Source organism: Hypanus sabinus, chromosome 22, assembly GCF_030144855.1.
Source record: "Hypanus sabinus isolate sHypSab1 chromosome 22, sHypSab1.hap1, whole genome shotgun sequence".
Lineage (NCBI taxonomy): Eukaryota > Metazoa > Chordata > Chondrichthyes > Myliobatiformes > Dasyatidae > Hypanus > Hypanus sabinus.
The window spans coordinates 18,926,360-18,947,622 of NC_082727.1; the positions used below are offsets into that span (position 1 = coordinate 18,926,360).

Below are 21,263 nucleotides of genomic sequence, written 5' to 3' on the forward strand. Positions count from 1 at the left end.
TCTACTCACCGTCACTGTTCGCACTCCCCGTCACTGTTCACAGTCCCTTTCTACTCCCATCACTGTTTCCAATCCCTTTCTACTCCCCGTCACTGTTCACAATCCTTTTCTACTCACCGTCACTGTTCACACTCCCCGTCACTGTTCACAGTCCCTTTCTACTCCCCTCACTGTTCCCAGTTCCTTTCTACTGCCATCACTGTTCACAGTCCCTTTCTACTCCCATCGCTGTTCACAATCCCTTTCTACTCCCCGTCACTGTTCACAATCCCTTTCTACTCCCATCACGGTTCACAGTCCCTTTCTACTCCCATCACGGTTCACAGTCCCTTTCTACTCCCGTCGCTGTTCACAATCCTTTTCTACTCCCCGTCACTGTTCACAATCCCTTTCTACTCCCAGTCACTGTTCACAATCGCTTACTACTCCCAGTCACTGTTGACAATCCCTTACTACTCCCAGTCACTGTTCACAATCCCTTTCTACTCCCCATCACTGTTCACAGTTCCTTTCTACTCCCAGTCACTGTTCACAGTCCCTTTCTACTCCATCACTGTTCACAGTCCCTTTCTACTCCCATCACTCTTCACAATCCCTTTCTACTCTCCGTCACTGTTCACAGTCCCTTTCTACTCCCATCACTGTTCACATTCCCTTTCTACTCACCATCACTGTTCACACTCCCCGTCACTGTTCACAGTCCCTTTCTACTCCCATCACTGTTCACAATCCCTTTCTACTCCCATCACTGTTCACAATCCCTTTCTCCTCCCCGTCAGTGTTCACAATCCCTTTTACTCCCAGTGACTGTTCACAATCCCTTTCTACACCAAGTCAATGTACACAATCCGTTTCTACTCCCCGTCACTACTCACAATCCCCTTCTACTCCCATCACAGTTTACAATCCCTTTCTACTCCCATCACTGTTCACAGTCCGTTTCTCCTCCCATCACTGTTCACAATCCCTTTCTACACCAAGTCAATGTACACAACCGCTTTCTACTCCCCGTCACTATTCACAATCCCCTTCTACTCCCATCACTATTCACAATCCCCTTCTACTCCCATCACAGTTCACAATCCCTTTCTACTCCCATCACAGTTCACAGTCCCTTTCTACTCCCATCACTGTTCACAGTCCCTTTCTACTCCCATCGCTCTTCACAATCCCTTTCTGCTCCCCGTCACTGTTCACACTCCCCGTCACAGTTCACAATCCCTTTCTACTCACCGTCACTGTTCACAATCCCTTTCTACTCCCCGTCACTGTTCACAAACCCAGTCTACTCACCGTCACTGTTCGCACTCCCCGTCACTGTTCACAGTCCCTTTCTACTCCCATCACTGTTTCCAATCCCTTTCTACTCCCCGTCACTGTTCACAATCCTTTTCTACTCACCGTCACTGTTCACACTCCCCGTCACTGTTCACAGTCCCTTTCTACTCCCCTCACTGTTCCCAGTTCCTTTCTACTGCCATCACTGTTCACAGTCCCTTTCTACTCCCATCGCTGTTCACAATCCCTTTCTACTCCCCGTCACTGTTCACAATCCCTTTCTACTCCCATCACGGTTCACAGTCCCTTTCTACTCCCATCACGGTTCACAGTCCCTTTCTACTCCCGTCGCTGTTCACAATCCTTTTCTACTCCCCGTCACTGCTCACAATCCCTTTCTACTCCCAGTCACTGTTCACAATCGCTTACTACTCCCAGTCACTGTTGACAATCCCTTACTACTCCCAGTCACTGTTCACAATCCCTTTCTACTCCCCATCACTGTTCACAGTTCCTTTCTACTCCCAGTCACTGTTCACAGTCCCTTTCTACTCCATCACTGTTCACAGTCCCTTTCTACTCCCATCACTCTTCACAATCCCTTTCTACTCTCCGTCACTGTTCACAGTCCCTTTCTACTCCCATCACTGTTCACATTCCCTTTCTACTCACCATCACTGTTCACACTCCCCGTCACTGTTCACAGTCCCTTTCTACTCCCATCACTGTTCACAATCCCTTTCTACTCCCATCACTGTTCACAATCCCTTTCTACTCCCAGTCACTGTTCACAATCCCTTTCTACTCCCCGTTACTGTTCACAATCCCTTTCTACTCCCCGTCACTGTTCACAGTCCCTTTCTACTCCCCGTCACTGTTTACAGTCCCTTTCTACTCACCGTCACTGTTCACAGTCCCTTTCTACTCCCATCACTGTTCACAGTCCCTTTCTACTCACCATCACTGTTCACACTCCCCGTCACTGTTCACAATCCCTTTCTACACCGTCAATGTACACAATCCCTTTCAACTCCCATCACTGTTCACAGTCCCTTTCTACTTCCAGTCACTGTTCACAATCCCTTACTACTCCCAGTCACTGTTCACAATCCCTTACTACTCCCAGTCACTGTTCACAATCCCTTTCTACTCCCAGTCACTGTTCACAATCCCTTACTACTCCCAGTCACTGTTCACAGTCCCTTTCTACTCCCATCACTGTTCACAGTCCCTTTCTACTCCCATCACTGTTCACATTCCCTTTCTACTCACCATCACTGTTCACACTCCCCGTCACTGTTCACAGTCCCTTTCTACTCCAATCACTGTTCACAATCCCTTTCTACTCCCATCACTGTTCACAATCCCTTTCTACTCCCAGTCACTGTTCACAATCCCTTTCTACACCCCGTCACTGTTCACAATCCCTTTCTACTCCCCGTCACTGTTCACAATCCCTTTCTACTCCCCGTCACTGTTCACAGTCCCTTTCTAATCCCCGTCACTGTTCACAGTCCCTTTCTACTCACCGTCACTGTTCACAGTCCCTTTCTACTCCCATCACTGTTCACAGTCCCTTTCTACTCCCATCGCTGTTCACAATCCCTTTCTACTCCCCGTCACTGTTCACAATCCCTTTCTACTCCCTTCACGGTTCACAGTCCCTTTCTACTCCCATCACGGTTCACAGTCCCTTTCTACTCCCGTCGCTGTTCACAATCCTTTTCTACTCCCCGTCACTGTTCACAATCCCTTTCTACTCCCAGTCACTGTTCACAATCCCTTACTACTCCCAGTCACTGTTCACAATCCCTTACTACTCCCAGTCACTGTTCACAATCCCTTTCTACTCCCCATCACTGTTCACAGTTCCTTTCTACTCCCAGTCACTGTTCACAGTCCCTTTCTACTCCATCACTGTTCACAGTCCCTTTCTACTCCCATCACTCTTCACAATCCCTTTCTACTCTCCGTCACTGTTCACAGTCCCTTTCTACTCCCCATCACTGTTCACAATCCCTTTCTACTCCCATCACTGTTCACAGTCCCTTTCTACTCCCATCACTGTTCACATTCCCTTTCTACTCACCATCACTGTTCACACTCCCCGTCACTGTTCACAGTCCCTTTCTACTCCCATCACTGTTCACAATCCCTTTCTACTCCCATCACTGTTCACAATCCCTTTCTACTCCCATCACTGTTCACAGTCCCTTTCTACTCACCATCACTGTTCACACTCCCCGTCACTGTTCACAATCCCTTTCTACTCCCCGTCACTGTTCACAGTCCCTTTCTAATCCCCGTCACTGTTCACAGTCCCTTTCTACTCACCGTCACTGTTCACAGTCCCTTTCTACTCCCATCACTGTTCACAGTCCCTTTCTACTCACCATCACTGTTCACACTCCTCGTAACTGTTCACAATCCCTTTCTACACCGTCAATGTACACAATCCGTTTCTACGCCCCGTCACTATTCACAATCCCCATCTACTCCCATCACAGCTCACAGTCCCTTTCTACTCCCATCACTGTTCACAGTCCCTTTCTACTCCCCGTCACTGTTCACAGTCCCTTTCTACTCCCATCACTGTTCAAAGTCCCTTTCTACTCTCCGTCACTGTTCACAGTCCCTTTCTACTCCCCGTCACTGTTCACAATCCCTTTCTAATCCCATCACTGTTCACAGTCCCTTTCTACTCCCATCACTGTTCACATTCCCTTTCTACTCACCATCACTGTTCACACTCCCCGTCACTGTTCACAGTCCCTTTCTACTCCCATCACTGTTCACAATCCCTTTCTACTCCCATCACTGTTCACAATCCCTTTCTACTCCCATCACTGTTCACAATCCCTTTCTACTCCCAGTCACTGTTCACAATCCCTTTCTACTCCCATCACTGTTCACAGTCCCTTTCATCTCCCATCACTGTTCACAGTCCCTTTCTGCTCCCATCGCTGTTCACAATCCCTTTCTGCTCCCCGTTACTCTTCACAATCCCTTTCTGCTCCCCGTCACTGTTCACAATCACTTTTACTCCCAGTGACTGTTCACAATCCCCTTCTGCTCCCCGTCACTGTTCATAATCCCTTTCTACAGCCGTCACTGTTCCCAGTCCCTTTCTACTCCCATCACTGTTCACAAGCCCTTTCTGCTCCTCGTTACTCTTCACAACCCCTTTCTGCTCCCAGTCACTGTTTACAATCCCTTTTACTCCCCGTTACTCTTCACAATCCCTTTCTGCTCCCCGTCACTGTTCACAATCCCTTACTACTCCCCGTCAGCGTTCACAATGCCTTTTACTCCCCGTTACTCTTCACAATCCCTTTCTGCTCCCCGTCACTGTTCACAATCCCTTTTACTCCCAGTGACTGTTCACAATCCCTTTCTACACCGTCAATGTACACAATCCGTTTCTACACCCCGTCACTATTCACAATCCCCTTCTACTCCCATCACAGTTCACAAACCCCTTCTACTCCCATCACAGTTCACAATCCCTTTCTACACCAAGTCAATGTACACAACCCCTTTCTACTCCCCGTCACTATTCACAATCCCCTTCTACTCCCATCACAGTTCACAATCCCTTTCTACTCCCATCACAGTTCACAATCCCTTTCTACACCAAGTCAATGTACACAACCCCTTTCTACTCCCCGTCACTATTCACAATCCCCTTCTACTCCCATCACAGTTCACAATCCCTTTCTACTCCCATCACTGTTCACAGTCCGTTTCTACTCCCATCACTGTTCACAATCCCTTTCTACACCAAGTCAATGTACACAACCCCTTTCTACTCCCCGTCACTATTCACAATCCCCTTCTACTCCCATCACTATTCACAATCGCTTTCTACTCCCATCACAGTTCACAATCCCTTTCTACTCCCATCACAGTTCACAATCCCTTTCTACTCCCATCACTGTTCACAGTCCCTTTCTACTCCCATCACTGTTCACAGTCCCGTTCTACTCCCATCGCTCTTCACAATCCCTTTCTACTCCCCGTCACAGTTCACAATCCCTTTCTACTCACCGTCACTGTTCACAATCCCTTTCTACTCCCCGTCACTGTTCAGAATCCCTGTCTACTCACCGTCACTGTTCGCACTCCCCGTCACTGTTCACTGTCCCTTTCTACTCCCATCACTGTTCACAATCCCTTTCTACTCCCCGTCACTGTTCACAATCCTTTTCTACTCACCGTCACTGTTCACACTCCCCGTCACTGTTCACAGTCGCTTTCTACTCCCCTCACTGTTCCCAGTTCCTTTCTACTCCCATCACTGTTCACAGTCCCTTTCTACTCCCATCGCTGTTCACAATCCCTTTCTACTCCCATCGCTGTTCACAATCCCTTTCTACTCCCCGTCACTGTTCACAATCCCTTTCTACTCCCATCACGGTTCACAGTCCCTTTCTACGCCCATCGCTGTTCACAGTCCCTTTCTACTCCCGTCGCTGTTCACAATCCTTTTCTACTCCCCGTCACTGTTCACAATCCCTTTCTACTCCCAGTCACTGTTCACAATCCCTTACTACTCCCAGTCACTGTTCACAATCCCTTACTACTCCCAGTCACTGTTCACAATCCCTTTCTACTCCCAGTCACTGTTCACAATCCCTTACTACTCCCAGTCACTGTTCACAGTCCCTTTCTACTCCCCATCACTGTTCACAATCCCTTTCTACTCCCATCACTGTTCACAGTCCCTTTCTACTCCCATCACTGTTCACATTCCCTTTCTACTCACCATCACTGTTCACACTCCCCGTCACTGTTCACAGTCCCTTTCTACTCCCATCACTGTTCACAATCCCTTTCTACTCCCATCACTGTTCACAATCCCTTTCTACTCCCAGTCACTGTTCACAATCCCTTTCTACTCCCCGTCACTGTTCACAATCCCTTTCTACTCCCATCACTGTTCACAGTCCCTTTCTACTCCCATCGCTGTTCACAGTCCCTTTCTACTCACATCGCTGTTCACAATCCCTTTCTACTCCCATCACTGTTCACAATCCCTTTCTACTCCCAGTCACTGTTCACAATCCCTTACTATTCCCAGTCACTGTTCACAATCCCTTCCTACTCCCAGTCACTGTTCACAATCCCTTACTACTCCCAGTCACTGTTCACAATCCCTTTCTACTCCCAGTCACAGTTCACAATCCCTTACTACTCCCAGTCACTGTTCACAGTCCCTTTCTACTCCCATCACTGTTCACAGTCCCTTTCTACTCCCATCACTCTTCACAATCCCTTTCTACTCTCCGTCACTGTTCACAGTCCCTTTCTACTCCCCGTCACTGTTCACAATCCGTTTCTAATCCCATCACTGTTCACAGTCCCTTTGTACTCCCATCACTGTTCACATTCCCTTTCTACTCACCATCACTGTTCACACTCCCCATCACTGTTCACAGTCCCTTTCTACTCCCATCACTGTTCACAATCCCTTTCTACTCCCATCACTGTTCACAATCCCTTTCTACTCCCAGTCACTGTTCACAATCCCTTTCTACTCCCCGTCACTGTTCACAATCCCTTTCTACTCCCCGTCACTGTTCACAGTCCCTTTCTAATCCCCGTCACTGTTTACAGTCCCTTTCTACTCACCGTCACTGTTCACAGTCCCTTTCTACTCCCATCACTGTTCACAAGCCCTTTCTTCTCCCCATCACTGTTCACAATACCTTTCTGCTCCTCGTTACTCTTCACAACCCCTTTCTGCTCCCAGTCACTGTTTACAATCCCTTTTACTCCCCGTTACTCTTCACAATCCCTTTCTGCTCCCCGTCACTGTTCACAATCCCTTACTACTCCCAGTCACTGTTCACAATACCTTTCTGCTCCCCGTTACTCTTCACAATCCCTTTCTCCTCCCCGTCAGTGTTCACAATGCCTTTTACTCCCCGTTACTCTTCACAATCCCTTTCTGCTCCCCGTCACTGTTCACAATCCCTTTTACTCCCAGTGACTGTTCACAATCCCTTTCTACACCAAGTCAATGTACACAATCCGTTTCTACTCCCCGTCACTATTCACAATCCCCTTCTACTCCCATCACAGTTCACAATCCCTTTCTACTCCCATCACAGTTCACAATCCCTTTCTACACCAAGTCAATGTACACAACCCCTTTCTACTCCCCGTCACTATTCACAATCCCCTTCTACTCCCATCACAGTTCACAATCCCTTTCTACTCCCATCACAGTTCACAATCCCTTTCTACACCAAGTCAATGTACACAACCCCTTTCTACTCCCCGTCACTATTCACAATCCCCTTCTACTCCCATCACAGTTCACAATCCCTTTCTACTCCCATCACTGTTCACATTCCCTTTCTACTCACCATCACTGTTCACACTCCCCGTCACTGTTCACAGTCCCTTTCTACTCCCATCACTGTTCACAATCCCTTTCTACTCCCATCACTGTTCACAATCCCTTTCTACTCCCAGTCACTGTTCACAATCCCTTTCTACTCCCCGTCACTGTTCACAATCCCTTTCTACTCCCCGTCACTGTTCACAGTCCCTTTCTAATCCCCGTCACTGTTTACAGTCCCTTTCTACTCACCGTCACTGTTCACAGTCCCTTTCTACTCCCATCACTGTTCACAAGCCCTTTCTTCTCCCCATCACTGTTCACAATACCTTTCTGCTCCTCGTTACTCTTCACAACCCCTTTCTGCTCCCAGTCACTGTTTACAATCCCTTTTACTCCCCGTTACTCTTCACAATCCCTTTCTGCTCCCCGTCACTGTTCACAATCCCTTACTACTCCCAGTCACTGTTCACAATACCTTTCTGCTCCCCGTTACTCTTCACAATCCCTTTCTCCTCCCCATCAGTGTTCACAATGCCTTTTACTCCCCGTTACTCTTCACAATCCCTTTCTGCTCCCCGTCACTGTTCACAATCCCTTTTACTCCCAGTGACTGTTCACAATCACTTTCTACACCAAGTCAATGTACACAATCCGTTTCTACTCCCCGTCACTATTCACAATCCCCTTCTACTCCCATCACAGTTCACAATCCCTTTCTACTCCCATCACAGTTCACAATCCCTTTCTACACCAAGTCAATCTACACAACCCCTTTCTACTCCCCGTCACTATTCACAATCCCCTTCTACTCCCATCACTATTCACAATCCCCTTCTACTCCCATCACAGTTCACAATCCCTTTCTACTCCCATCACAGTTCGCAATCCCTTTCTACTCCCATCACAGTTCACAATCCCTTTCTACTCCCATCACTGTTCACAGTCCCTTTCTACTCCCATCACTGTTCACAGTCCCGTTCTACTCCCATCGCTCTTCACAATCCCTTTCTACTCCCCGTCACAGTTCACAATCCCTTTCTACTCACCGTCACTGTTCACAATCCCTTTCTACTCCCCGTCACTGTTCACAATCCCTTTCTACTCCCAGTCACTGTTCACAATCCCTTACTATTCCCAGTCACTGTTCACAATCCCTTCCTACTCCCAGTCACTGTTCACAATCCCTTACTACTCCCAGTCACTGTTCACAATCCCTTTCTACTCCCAGTCACTGTTCACAATCCCTTACTACTCCCAGTCACTGTTCACAGTCCCTTTCTACTCCCATCACTGTTCACAGTCCCTTTCTACTCCCATCACTCTTCACAATCCCTTTCTACTCTCCGTCACTGTTCACAGTCCCTTTGTACTCCCCGTCACTGTTCACAATCCCTTTCTAATCCCATCACTGTTCACAGTCCCTTTCTACTCCCATCACTGTTCACATTCCCTTTCTACTCACCATCACTGTTCACACTCCCCGTCACTGTTCACAGTCCCTTTCTACTCCCATCACTGTTCACAATCCCTTTCTACTCCCATCACTGTTCACAATCCTTTTCTACTCCCAGTCACTGTTCACAATCCCTTTCTACTCCCCGTCACTGTTCACAATCCCTTTCTACTCCCCGTCACTGTTCACAGTCCCTTTCTAATCCCCGTCACTGTTTACAGTCCCTTTCTACTCACCGTCACTGTACACAGTCCCTTTCTACTCCCATCACTGTTCACAAGCCCTTTCTTCTCCCCATCACTGTTCACAATACCTTTCTGCTCCTCGTTACTCTTCACAACCCCTTTCTGCTCCCAGTCACTGTTTACAATCCCTTTTACTCCCCGTTACTCTTCACAATCCCTTTCTGCTCCCCGTCACTGTTCACAATCCCTTACTACTCCCAGTCACTGTTCACAATACCTTTCTGCTCCCCGTTACTCTTCACAATCCCTTTCTCCTCCCCATCAGTGTTCACAATGCCTTTTACTCCCCGTTACTCTTCACAATCCCTTTCTGCTCCCCGTCACTGTTCACAATCCCTTTTACTCCCAGTGACTGTTCACAATCCCTTTCTACACCAAGTCAATGTACACAATCCGTTTCTACTCCCCGTCACTATTCACAATCCCCTTCTACTCCCATCACAGTTCACAATCCCTTTCTACTCCCATCACAGTTCACAATCCCTTTCTACACCAAGTCAATGTACACAACCCCTTTCTACTCCCCGTCACTATTCACAATCCCCTTCTACTCCCATCACAGTTCACAATCCCTTTCTACTCCCATCACAGTTCACAACCCCTTTCTACTCCCCGTCACTATTCACAATCCCCTTCTACTCCCATCACAGTTCACAATCCCTTTCTACTCCCATCACTGTTCACAGTCCGTTTCTACTCCCATCACTGTTCACAATCCCTTTCTACACCGTCAATGTACACAACCCCTTTCTACTCCCCGTCACTATTCACAATCCCCTTCTACTCCCATCACTATTCACAATCCCCTTCTACTCCCATCACTATTCACAATCCCCTTCTACTCCCATCACAGTTCACAATCCCTTTCTACTCCCATCACAGTTCACAATCCCTTTCTACTCCCATCACAGTTCACAATCCCTTTCTACTCCCATCACTGTTCACAGTCCCTTTCTACTCCCATCACTGTTCACAGTCCCGTTCTACTCCCATCGCTCTTCACAATCCCTTTCTACTCCCCGTCACAGTTCACAATCCCTTTCTACTCACCGTCACTGTTCACAATCCCTGTCTACTCACCGTCACTGTTCGCACTCCCCGTCACTGTTCACTGTCCCTTTCTACTCCCATCACTGTTCACAATCCCTTTCTACTCCCCGTCACTGTTCACAATCCTTTTCTACTCACCGTCACTGTTCACACTCCCCGTCACTGTTCACAGTCCCTTTCTACTCCCCTCACTGTTCCCAGTTCCTTTCTACTCCCATCACTGTTCACAGTCCCTTTCTACTCCCATCGCTGTTCACAATCCCTTTCTACTCCCCGTCACTGTTCACAATCCCTTTCTACTCCCATCACGGTTCACAGTCCCTTTCTACTCCCATCGCTGTTCACAGTCCCTTTCTACTCCCGTCGCTGTTCACAGTCCCTTTCTACTCCCCGTCACTGTTCACAATCCCTTTCTACTCCCAGTCACTGTTCACAATCCCTTACTACTCCCAGTCACTGTTCACAATCCCTTACTACTCCCAGTCACTGTTCACAATCCCTTTCTACTCCCCGTCACTGTTCACAATCCCTTTCTACTCCCATCACGGTTCACAGTCCCTTTCTACTCCCATCGCTGTTCACAGTCCCTTTCTACTCCCGTCGCTGTTCACAGTCCCTTTCTACTCCCCGTCACTGTTCACAATCCCTTTCTACTCCCAGTCACTGTTCACAATCCCTTACTACTCCCAGTCACTGTTCACAATCCCTTACTACTCCCAGTCACTGTTCACAATCCCTTTCTACTCCCAGTCACTGTTCACAGTCCCTTTCTACTCCCCATCACTGTTCACAATCCCTTTCTACTCCCATCACTGTTCACAATCCCTTTCTACTCCCAGTCACTGTTCACAATCCCTTTCTACTCCCCGTCACTGTTCACAGTCCCTTTCTACTCCCATCACTCTTCACAATCCCTTTCTACTCTCCGTCACTGTTCACAGTCCCTTTGTACTCCCCGTCACTGTTCACAATCCCTTTCTAATCCCATCACTGTTCACAGTCCCTTTCTACTCCCATCACTGTTCACATTCCCTTTCTACTCACCATCACTGTTCACACTCCCCGTCACTGTTCACAGTCCCTTTCTTCTCCCATCACTGTTCACAATCCCTTTCTACTCCCATCACTGTTCACATTCCCTTTCTACTCACCATCACTGTTCACACTCCTCGTCACTGTTCACAGTCCCTTTCTACTCCCATCACTGTTCACAATCCCTTTCTACTCCCATCACTGTTCACAATCCCTTTCTACTCCCATCACTGTTCACAATCCCTTTCTACTCCCAGTCACTGTTCACAGTCCCTTTCTACTCCCTGTCACTGTTCAGAATCCCTTTCTACTCCCATCACTGTTCACAGTCCTTTTCTACTCCCATCGCTGTTCACATTCCTTTTCTACTCCCATCGCTGTTCACAATCCCTTTCTACTCCCCGTCACTGTTCACAATCCCTTTCTACTCCCAGTCACTGTTCACAATCCCTTACTATTCCCAGTCACTGTTCACAATCCCTTGCTACTCCCAGTCACTGTTCACAATCCCTTTCTACTCCCAGTGACTGTTCACAATCCCTTTAACTCCCTGTCACTGTTCACAATCCCTTTCTACTCCCAGTGACTGTTCACAATCCATAACCTGATATAATTTAAATATCTGTTTATCATGTTTATATTTGATTTTTAAAGATAGTTTGAACACTGAATCACTTCCTTTACACCATCAACACCCCATATCTCTCCCTTACACCGTCACAACCCAATATCCCTCCCTTACACTGTCACAACCCCAAACCCCTCCCTTACACTGTCAGAACCCCATATCCCTCCCTTACACCGTCACAACCCCATATCCCTCCCTTACACTGTCAGAACCCCATATCCCTCCCTTACACTGTCACAACCCTATATTCCTCCTTTACACCGTCACAACCCCATATCCCTCCCTTACTCCGTCAGTACCCCATATCCCTCCATTACACCGTCACAACCCCATGTCCCTCCTTTACACTGTCAGAACCCCATATCACTCCTTACACTGTCACAACCCCATACACCTCCATTACACCATCACAATCCCATACCCCTCCCTTACACTGTCAAAATCCCAGACCCCTCCCTTACACCGTCAGAACCCCATATCCCTCCCTTACTCTGTCACAATCCCAGACGCCTCCCTTACACCGTCAGAACCCCATATCCCTCCCTTACACTGTCACAATCCCAGACGCCTCCCTTACACCGTCAGAACCCCATATCCCTCCCTTACTCCGTCACAACCCCATATCCCTCCCTTACACTGTCACAACCCCAAACCCCTCCCTTACACTGTCAGAACCCCATATCCCTCCCTTACACCGTCACAATCCCATATTCCTCCCTTACACGTCACAATCCCAGACCCCTCCCTTTTACCGTCACAACCCCATACCCCTTCCTTACACCGTCACAACCCCACATCCCTCCGTTACACCATCACCACCCCACATCCCTCACTTACACCGTCACCACCCTTTATCCCTCCCTTACACTGTCACAACCTCATACCCCTCCATTACACCGTCACAACCCTGTATCCCTCCCCTACACTGTCCCCCATACCTCTCCTTTACCCTGTCACAACCCCATATCCCCGCTCTTACACCGTCACAACCCCTTATCCCTACCTAACACTGTCAGAACCCATATCCCTCCCTTACACCGTCACCACCCCATATCCCTCTGTTACACCATCAGAACCCCATACCCCTCCGTTACACCGTCACAACCCAATATCCCTCCCTTACACCATCACAACCCTGTATCCCTCCCCTACACTGTCCCCCATACCTCTCCTTTACCCTGTCACAACCCCATATCCCCGCTCTTACACCATCACAACCCCATATTCCCTCCTTTACACTGTCAGAACCCCATATCCCTCCGTTACACCTTCACAACCCAATATTCCTCCCTTACACCGTCACAACCCTGTATCCCACCCTTACACTGTCACAACCCCATACCCCACCCTTACACCGTCACAACCCCAAATCCCTCCCTTACAATGTCACAACCCCATACCCCTCCGTTACACCGTCACAACCCCATATCCCTCACAATGTCACAACACCATTCCCCTCCGTTACACCGTCACAACCCAATATCCCTCCCTTACACCGTCACAACCCTATATCTCTCCCTTACACCATCACAACCCCATATCCCTCCCTTACACCATCACAACCCTAGACCACTTCGTTATATCATCACAACCCCATATCCCTCCCTTACACCACAACCCCATACCCCTCCCTTACACTGTCACCACCCCACATCCCTCCCTTACACCTTCACAACCTCATATCCCTCCCTTAAACCGTCACAACCCTATATCCCTCCCTTACACCGTCACAACCCCATATCCCTCCTTACACTGTCACAACCCCAAACCCCTCCCTTACACTGTCAGAACCCCACGTCCGTCCCTTACACCGTCACCACCCCATATCCCTCCGTTACACCATCAGAACCCCATATCCCCTCCCTTACACTCTCACCACCCACATCCCCTTCTTACACCATCAATACCCTGTACCTCCTCTTACAGCAATGTCTTGCATCACACTCCCTATTGCCACCTTCCCTTAAACATTCACTGACCATGTCGCACCCCCGTACACCGTCACTGCCTCATATTCCAATCCCCAACACCGTTACTGTCCACATTCCCTCCTTTACCCTGTTATCGACCCAGTTCACAGTCTCTGTATTCCTGTTTGGGAATAGTCACATACTCCACACTAGCAATATTGGCTGTAAGATTATTCAAGGTATCCTGTGGCCATGAACTACCAAGAGAAAAGCACCAATTTGTGAATGGATGCCAAGGGCTGGGGGCAGAGAGGAGATCAGGTTCTCACCTGGTGCTGGCCCTCATATCCCACTGCCTGATGTAGGCATCGTACCCACAGGTCAGCACAACCGAGGGACTCTCATAGAGCATGTCCAGGACTCCAGCTCCCCTTCGGAAGTCCGACCCCAGGCTGGTCTCCAGCTGCCCGCTGAAAGAGATCAGAGGATGGGTTCTGATTATATGCTAAAGAAGTTAGTGCACACTCGGAAAGAAAGTCAGGCATTTAAACTCAGGATATTACAGGCAGAGAAGACTTTTCTGAGACAGTATGGGAAGTCTAGGAATGGTGAGACTTAGTTTGTGCACAGTGAGATTTCACAACAACACTGAAACTGATCTGATCCTCTAGTAGACAGTAACAGAACAATACACCATTGGAAAGGCCCTTCAGCCCACAACGTCATGATGCAGCTTGGACTTATTTTACCAATTAATAGAAACTCAGCTATTAAACATCTATTCTGAAAACTTGCACATCAATTCAATCATCACATTAACCGTCTGTGCAACAAGGACAGTAACTGTGGTTCTTCCATTCAATCCTCTTTCTAGTCTCACTGACACTTGCCAAAGACAAAATAGAAACAAGGATTATAAACACAAGAGATCCTGCAGATGCTGGAAATCCAGAGCAACACACACAAAATGCTCAGGTGCTCAGCAGGTCGGGCAGCATCTACAGAGGGGAATAAGCAGTTGACGTTTCAGGCAAAGGCCCTTCATCAGGACTGATAAGGCCGAAGATTAGGCTCAGCTGTCATTTGCACATTGAAACATTGTGAAATACATCAATTGCATCAATGCCAAACGCAGTTCGAGGATGTAGGAAACACACACAGTCATGGGGAGAACGTACAAACTCCTTAGAGACAGCAGCAGGAAATGAACCCTTGTCGCTGGCACTGTAAAGTGTTACACTACCGTGCTGCCCCTACCACACTACTGAGAAATCACATCACATCACTCACTGAGTTCATTACACAGGGGTAGCATTTATCAAGCACCCTGAGACTAAGGGGTGCAGACTGGAGACTGGACGCCGTCCTGGAGTTGAACCACTGTTTGTGTGTGGGGCTTGTTTTGTTCTGTTCTGTGTTATTCTGCTGAACACCATGGGCATGCTACGTTGGTGCTGGAATCCGTGGTGACACTTGCAGGCTGCCCCCAGCACATCCTCGGGTGTGTTGGTTGTTAATGCAAATGACGCATTTCACTGTTTCTACATACACGTGATAACTAAGCGAATCTTGGAGATCCTGAAGCAATCGGCAAGCTGTGGCTGTCTATTGCTTTCCCTAGATGCTGCCCGACCTGCTGGGTTCCTCCTGCATTTTTTGTGCGTTTCTCTGGATTTCCAGCATCTGCAGAATCTCCTGTGTTTATGAGTTAGTTGGATTAATGAAAAGAATATGGGTGTCACTGAGCAAGGCCAGCGTTTCTTCCCATTCATAATTGCCCTTCCTCCATCTGCCTTCTCGGCCTGCTGCAGTCCTGCAGGTGAAGTTGCTCCTACAGCGCTGGTGGGGAGGGAGTTCCACCATTCTGCACCAGAAGGAACAGTGACAGATTTCCAAGTCAGGACTGAGTGCAGTTTGGAGGGGAGGGTGGCTGACTCAAGGATGTTTATGATTTGCTGCTCCATTGCAGTCTTCAAAGCATGCCGACCCTGAAATGTTTTAAATCCTCTCTTCGATGGGAATTCAGTAATACCCTCTCTCACTGCGTCCTCTCTGTGATCTTCACCTCTCACCCGGTAGCTTGCACTTCTCCCTCCCAACCCCCACCTCTTTATTCTGGAATCTTCCCCCTTTCCTTGCAAGTCCTGTAGGGTTTCGGCCTTTAACATCGACTGTACTCTTTTCCATAGATGCTGCCTGACCTGCTGAGTTCCACCAGCATTTTGTGTGTGTGGCTGAAGGAGGACACATGATGGATAGTATCAAGATTCAAGGTTTGTTTACTGTGGGCGGCACAGTAGCATCGTGATTAGCACAAGGCTTTACAGTACCGGCAACCTGGGTTCAATTCCCTCGCTGCCTGTAAGGAGTTTGTACGTTCTCCCCATGACCACACAGGTTTCGTCTGGGTGCCTGTTTCCTCCCACAGTCCAAAGACATACCGGTTGGCAGGTTAATTAGTCATTGTAAGTAGTCCCATTATCAGGTTAGGGTTAACTCGGGAGGTGCTGTATCGCAATAGATTATTTATCATTTGTACCTCAAAGCATGCATCATTTAATGAGCAACACAATTTAAGGATGTGCTGGGGGCAGCCCGCAAGTGTCACTACACATTCTGGCACCAACGTAGCACGCCCACAATGTTCAACATGACAACACAGAACACAACAGAACATTCCTCCCTCCCACACTTACACATGGACAGTTCTCCAACTCCAGGACTGGCACCTGGCTTTGGCCATCGGGGTGCTCGATAAATGCTAACCCTGGCCCACGATATTGTGAACTCGGTGAGTGATGCGTAACTCCTCATGCGTGGCAGTGGCTGGTGTGACAGGGTTCAAACACAAAACGCTGGAGGTCAGGCGGCATCTATGGAAATGAATAAACAGCCAGAGGTGATAGGTTGTTTCAAGATTATTTATCACATGTACATCGAGACACACAGTGAAGTGCATCATTTGTGTTAACAATCAGCACAGTTTGAGGATGGCTGGGGGCACATCTTTAGGTTAGGCTGGCTGAAGGAAGACACGGTTACAGAGCGATGGTGAATGACACTGATAAAAGTTTGCAAACAGTCGAAAGAGAAAGCCTGCTGCACAGGGTAAGAAAAAGAAAATGGTGACTATTTAATCTGACTGACCTGGTATATCGGCAGGGTCAGACTTTATTAAGATGGAGACCACACCAAAAGTGAAGCAGAGGGGAGAATAAAGGCCGGGCAATGTTCAAAAATAAATACACACCTTTGTCCGGGGGAATGGCTTGCAAAAGGAGTTTATTAGTTGAAGCAAAGTGCTGGAGATCTAACGGAGCGGCCCAACACAGACCAAGCAGAGACTAACTACAGTCCTCTGATCACAGCTAGCCACACGCTGGGGTAGACCTGCTCCTCACTCGCTTTGCAAAGGGCAGATTATTTAGAGTAACAATTTCTTTGTCAATGTTCAGTTCTCCCCTTGGCCATGACTGTGCATGACTACATTGCATCTCGATACCTTGCCCCTGGCAACCAGCTAAAGCAGCTAGGCCGGCCCTAGCAACAGCCCCTTGTAAGCATCCCTTGACAAGCTTTATCGTCAAGTAGTTTGACTAATCCTTGACATTAACCTGGAGTGGAGTGTTATTGTGTCGCAGATTCTCAACTCTGGAGGTGACCCAAAACCTACCAGAATCAAGACTTTAACCCTTCCTTTTCCGTTTTATTCAAAGTGATGATTTTGGGGACAGAGTGAGGAGTTAGTTAGGGGTCAGGTTAGGGGTTTAGGGTCAGGAATGAGAGGGATTCAGGCAAGAGTCCAGGTTTGAGTACTCCACAGTTGAAGGCCAGTGATCCCTGCGGGACGTTGAGGTTGCAAGCACGGTCAGTGAGCCCCGTGGACAAGGGTTGGTGACTTCCCAGGCCAGCGAGTCCTTGCTGGCCAACAGGTTCTGGCATTGGAAGTCTGCATGGGCAGGAGGCAGGAGGGCCTGTGAACCCCTAGATCGGTGTGTCCCAAGGTCGGAGATCCTTGCGAGTCCAAAGTTTGAGGCCTGAAGTTCGGAGTCCTATCACTGGCGAGTCTTGGGGTTGACACTGAGGGTTGAAGACCGAAGTTGGTGAGCCTAGAAGTCAGGGGTCTGATGTCTGCGAGTCAGTGAGTTCACTGGAGGCTAGATGCCCAGAGGGAGCCTGTCCTGGGGTTGGAGGCCTGTCTGTGTGTGAGAGAGGGTGGTAAAAGAGGCTTGTTTTGCTGTTGCAATTCTGTGGGCATGCTATGTTTGTGTTGGAATGTGTGACGACACATGCAAATTGTTCCCAGCATATCCTTAGGTTATGTTGGTTGTTTACACAAATGGTGAATTTCACTGTGTTTTGATGTACACGTGATAAATAAATCAGAATCTGAGTCAAATTTTTAACCCTATCTTCCCTGCTTCACTCAAAGGGACAGGAGATTTCAGTGCAGTAAACTGTCTCAGTTTGACAGAGAGCCACATCAGGAACTTGGGTCAGAGCTTTTGACGAGGCAAAAGGAGAGAGAGAGTGGAGATGTTTGGTGATGAAGTGGTAGAATTTAGTGCCTCACACCTGAACGTGCAGCTACCAGTGGGATGCAATGGAAATTACAGCATGCTAATTAGGACAAAAACATGCACAGGAATCAGTCACTTGGCCTGATAGGCACTCTGCCATTCAACAACCCATGGCTGAGCTGATCTCCAGGTCCTTTTCTGCTCCAGTAACCGTCAACTTCCCTATCACCAAGATTTCTATCTCATTTCTGATCTGCCTAAGGATAACCATTTGATCAGCGCATCGTTGTTGACAGAAGGGCCTGTCCAGTACTGTTTTATGTTCTAATGATCTGCACAACTTTACACACTGAAGAGCCTGTCCCGGTGCTGGACCGTTCTGTGTTCTAAGCATGCCTAGCTCCCTGGGGTTCAGAGCTCTTGTTTCACAATCCTCACCTCAGGAACTTCTCCCCTCATGACTTTCCCCATCCACATTGACGCAATCACAAAGAAGGCACACAAACTGCTCTATTTCATTAGAGGTTTGAGGAGATTTGGTAAACCACTAAATATTCCGGCAAGCTTCTGCAGATGACCTGTGGGCAGTAGTCTGACTGGTTGCTATGGAGATGCATGACTTGCCTCCCATGGAGTTCCAATGCATTGGATTATAAGGGGCTGCAGAGATTTGCAGACTCAGCCATTCACAGGCATAACCCTCCCCGCTGTGCAGGACATCATGAGGAGGCATCTATCCTGAAGGGCCCTCATCACCTGGGACATGCCCTTTCACCTTACTACCAACATGGTACGGGAGCCTGAAGACACACACTCAATGTTTCAAGAACAGCTTTCCCCCTTCTGCCATCAGATGTTGAAATGGTCCAAGAACCTATGAACACCTCCTCATATTTTGTCTTTTGCACTGTCCATTTTTTAAAAAAACTTACAATAATTTAATGTCTTGACTGTATGGCTGGTACAAAACAACAAATTTCATGACATATGTCAGTGATAATAAACCTGATTCTGATTCACTCCATCTCAGAATTTTATACAACTCAATTAAATACATCTAATACATCAGTTTTATACATTTTCAATATCGCAGTTTTAGAGGTCTCAAACCTCTCTTCTGGTTCAAAGAAGATAATCCTGGGCAATTATTTCTCATAGGTAAAATTCTCTGAATCTTCATATGTAACATTTTGGGGTGTCAAACATGAGAAGCTACACAGGCAAACTTTGAGGTGGATGACCAGAACTTTGGTCATAAAGCTATTTTCAGGGAGAAAGTGGGATGGAAAGTTTTAGACCAAGATATCAAAACATACAGTTAAATGTTTTGTTTGCATCAATCAAATCAGCGAGGGTTGTGCTGATTCCATAACATTTCTGGCACCAACACAGCACGCCCACAATTTACTAATCCTAATCCTACGTCTTTGGAATGTAAGAGGAAACACGAGCACTCAGAGGACACCCAGATGGTCACGGGGAGAGCATTCAAATTTCTTACATACAGCAGTGGATATTGAACCCCAATCTGTAATATCGTTATGCCAACCGCTACCCTACTGTGCCACCCACGTCGGTGCAATAGGGAGTAACGTCAAGGTCACACAGTTACCATAACCATGCCGTCCTGCTCAAACCACAGTCTTTGGAGGGAGGATCAAGACATTAGTTTCAATGGATGGACATAAATACATATTGTATGGAATCTGGTGTTAATGTGGAGTTTAGAGATGTGATATATTATAGACTAAATAAATAATGAACTATCTTGGTTTTTCCACAGTGTTTCCCGGAGTTGACCAGCTAAATTCAAACTTCAAAGTAAATTTATAATCAAAGTACATACAGTATATGTCACCATAGGAAACCCTGAGATGTTTTCTTGTGAGTGTTCACAGTAAATACAAAGAAACAAAGAAAAGCCAAGCAAAATTATAATGATAAATAATTAAGCAATAAATATTGAGAAATTGAGATGGAGATGCCTTGAAAGTGAGTCCATAGGTTAAAGGAACATTACAGTGTTGGGGTAAGTGAAGTTGAGTGACGTTAGCCCCTCTGGTTCAAGGGGCTGATGGTTGAGGGGTAATAACTGTTCCTGAACCTGCTGGTGTGGGTTCTGAGGCTCCTGTCCCTCCTTCCTGATGGCAGCAAGAAGAAAGCATGGCCTGGATGGCGGGGGTTTCTGATGATGGATGCAGCTTTCCTGTGACAGTGTTCCATGTAGATCTGCTCAGCGGCAGGGAGGGCCCTATCCACTACTTTTTGTAGGCTTTTCCGTTCAAGGGCATTGGTGTTTCCCTATCAGGGAATAGTAGCAAGAATATGTCTGTGCGAGATGCCTGAGCTCTCCAGCGTCAGCTCGAAGGTTGACAAATGAAGAGAACTCAGGTGGCAGGAACAAGGGCACAGCTCTTCAGGTCAAAAGCTGCAAAAGGGCTGGTGATGATGGTTGAAGACATTTACCCAAAGCATTAGGTGGTAAACATGTTCTTTAGATGGCAGAAATCTTCAGGAACACATACAAAATGCTGGAGGAAGTCAGCAGGTCAGGCAGCATCTATGGAGAGAAATGAACAGTTGCTGTTTTAAGCCGAGGCAGTTCATCAGGACTGATGAAGGGTTTAAGCCCAAATTTCCTCTCCACAGCTGCTGCTTGACCTTAAGCAAGTTGGCTTTTGGAGTTGATCAAAATCAGTACCTAGAATATGAGTAGTGATGAGAAAGAATGGTCAAGGGTGTAGGGAAGGGCAAAGGGATGAAGAAGGATGAATATGAAAGAGTGGAACAGGAAAGCA

General features: G+C 47.7%; 1 protein-coding gene across 2 annotated transcripts in view; it reads right to left on the minus strand.

Moving 5' to 3' along the window:
• fbxw4 (F-box and WD repeat domain containing 4) overlaps window positions 1–21,263 on the minus strand; it is a 259,055-nt gene that overhangs the window by 101,718 nt on the left and 136,074 nt on the right. For both annotated transcript variants that reach the window (XM_059947197.1, XM_059947196.1), the window contains one exon: window positions 14,275–14,415. In XM_059947197.1, coding sequence (XP_059803180.1) covers window positions 14,275–14,415 — 141 coding nt within the window. The remainder of the gene's footprint in view (window positions 1–14,274; window positions 14,416–21,263) is intronic.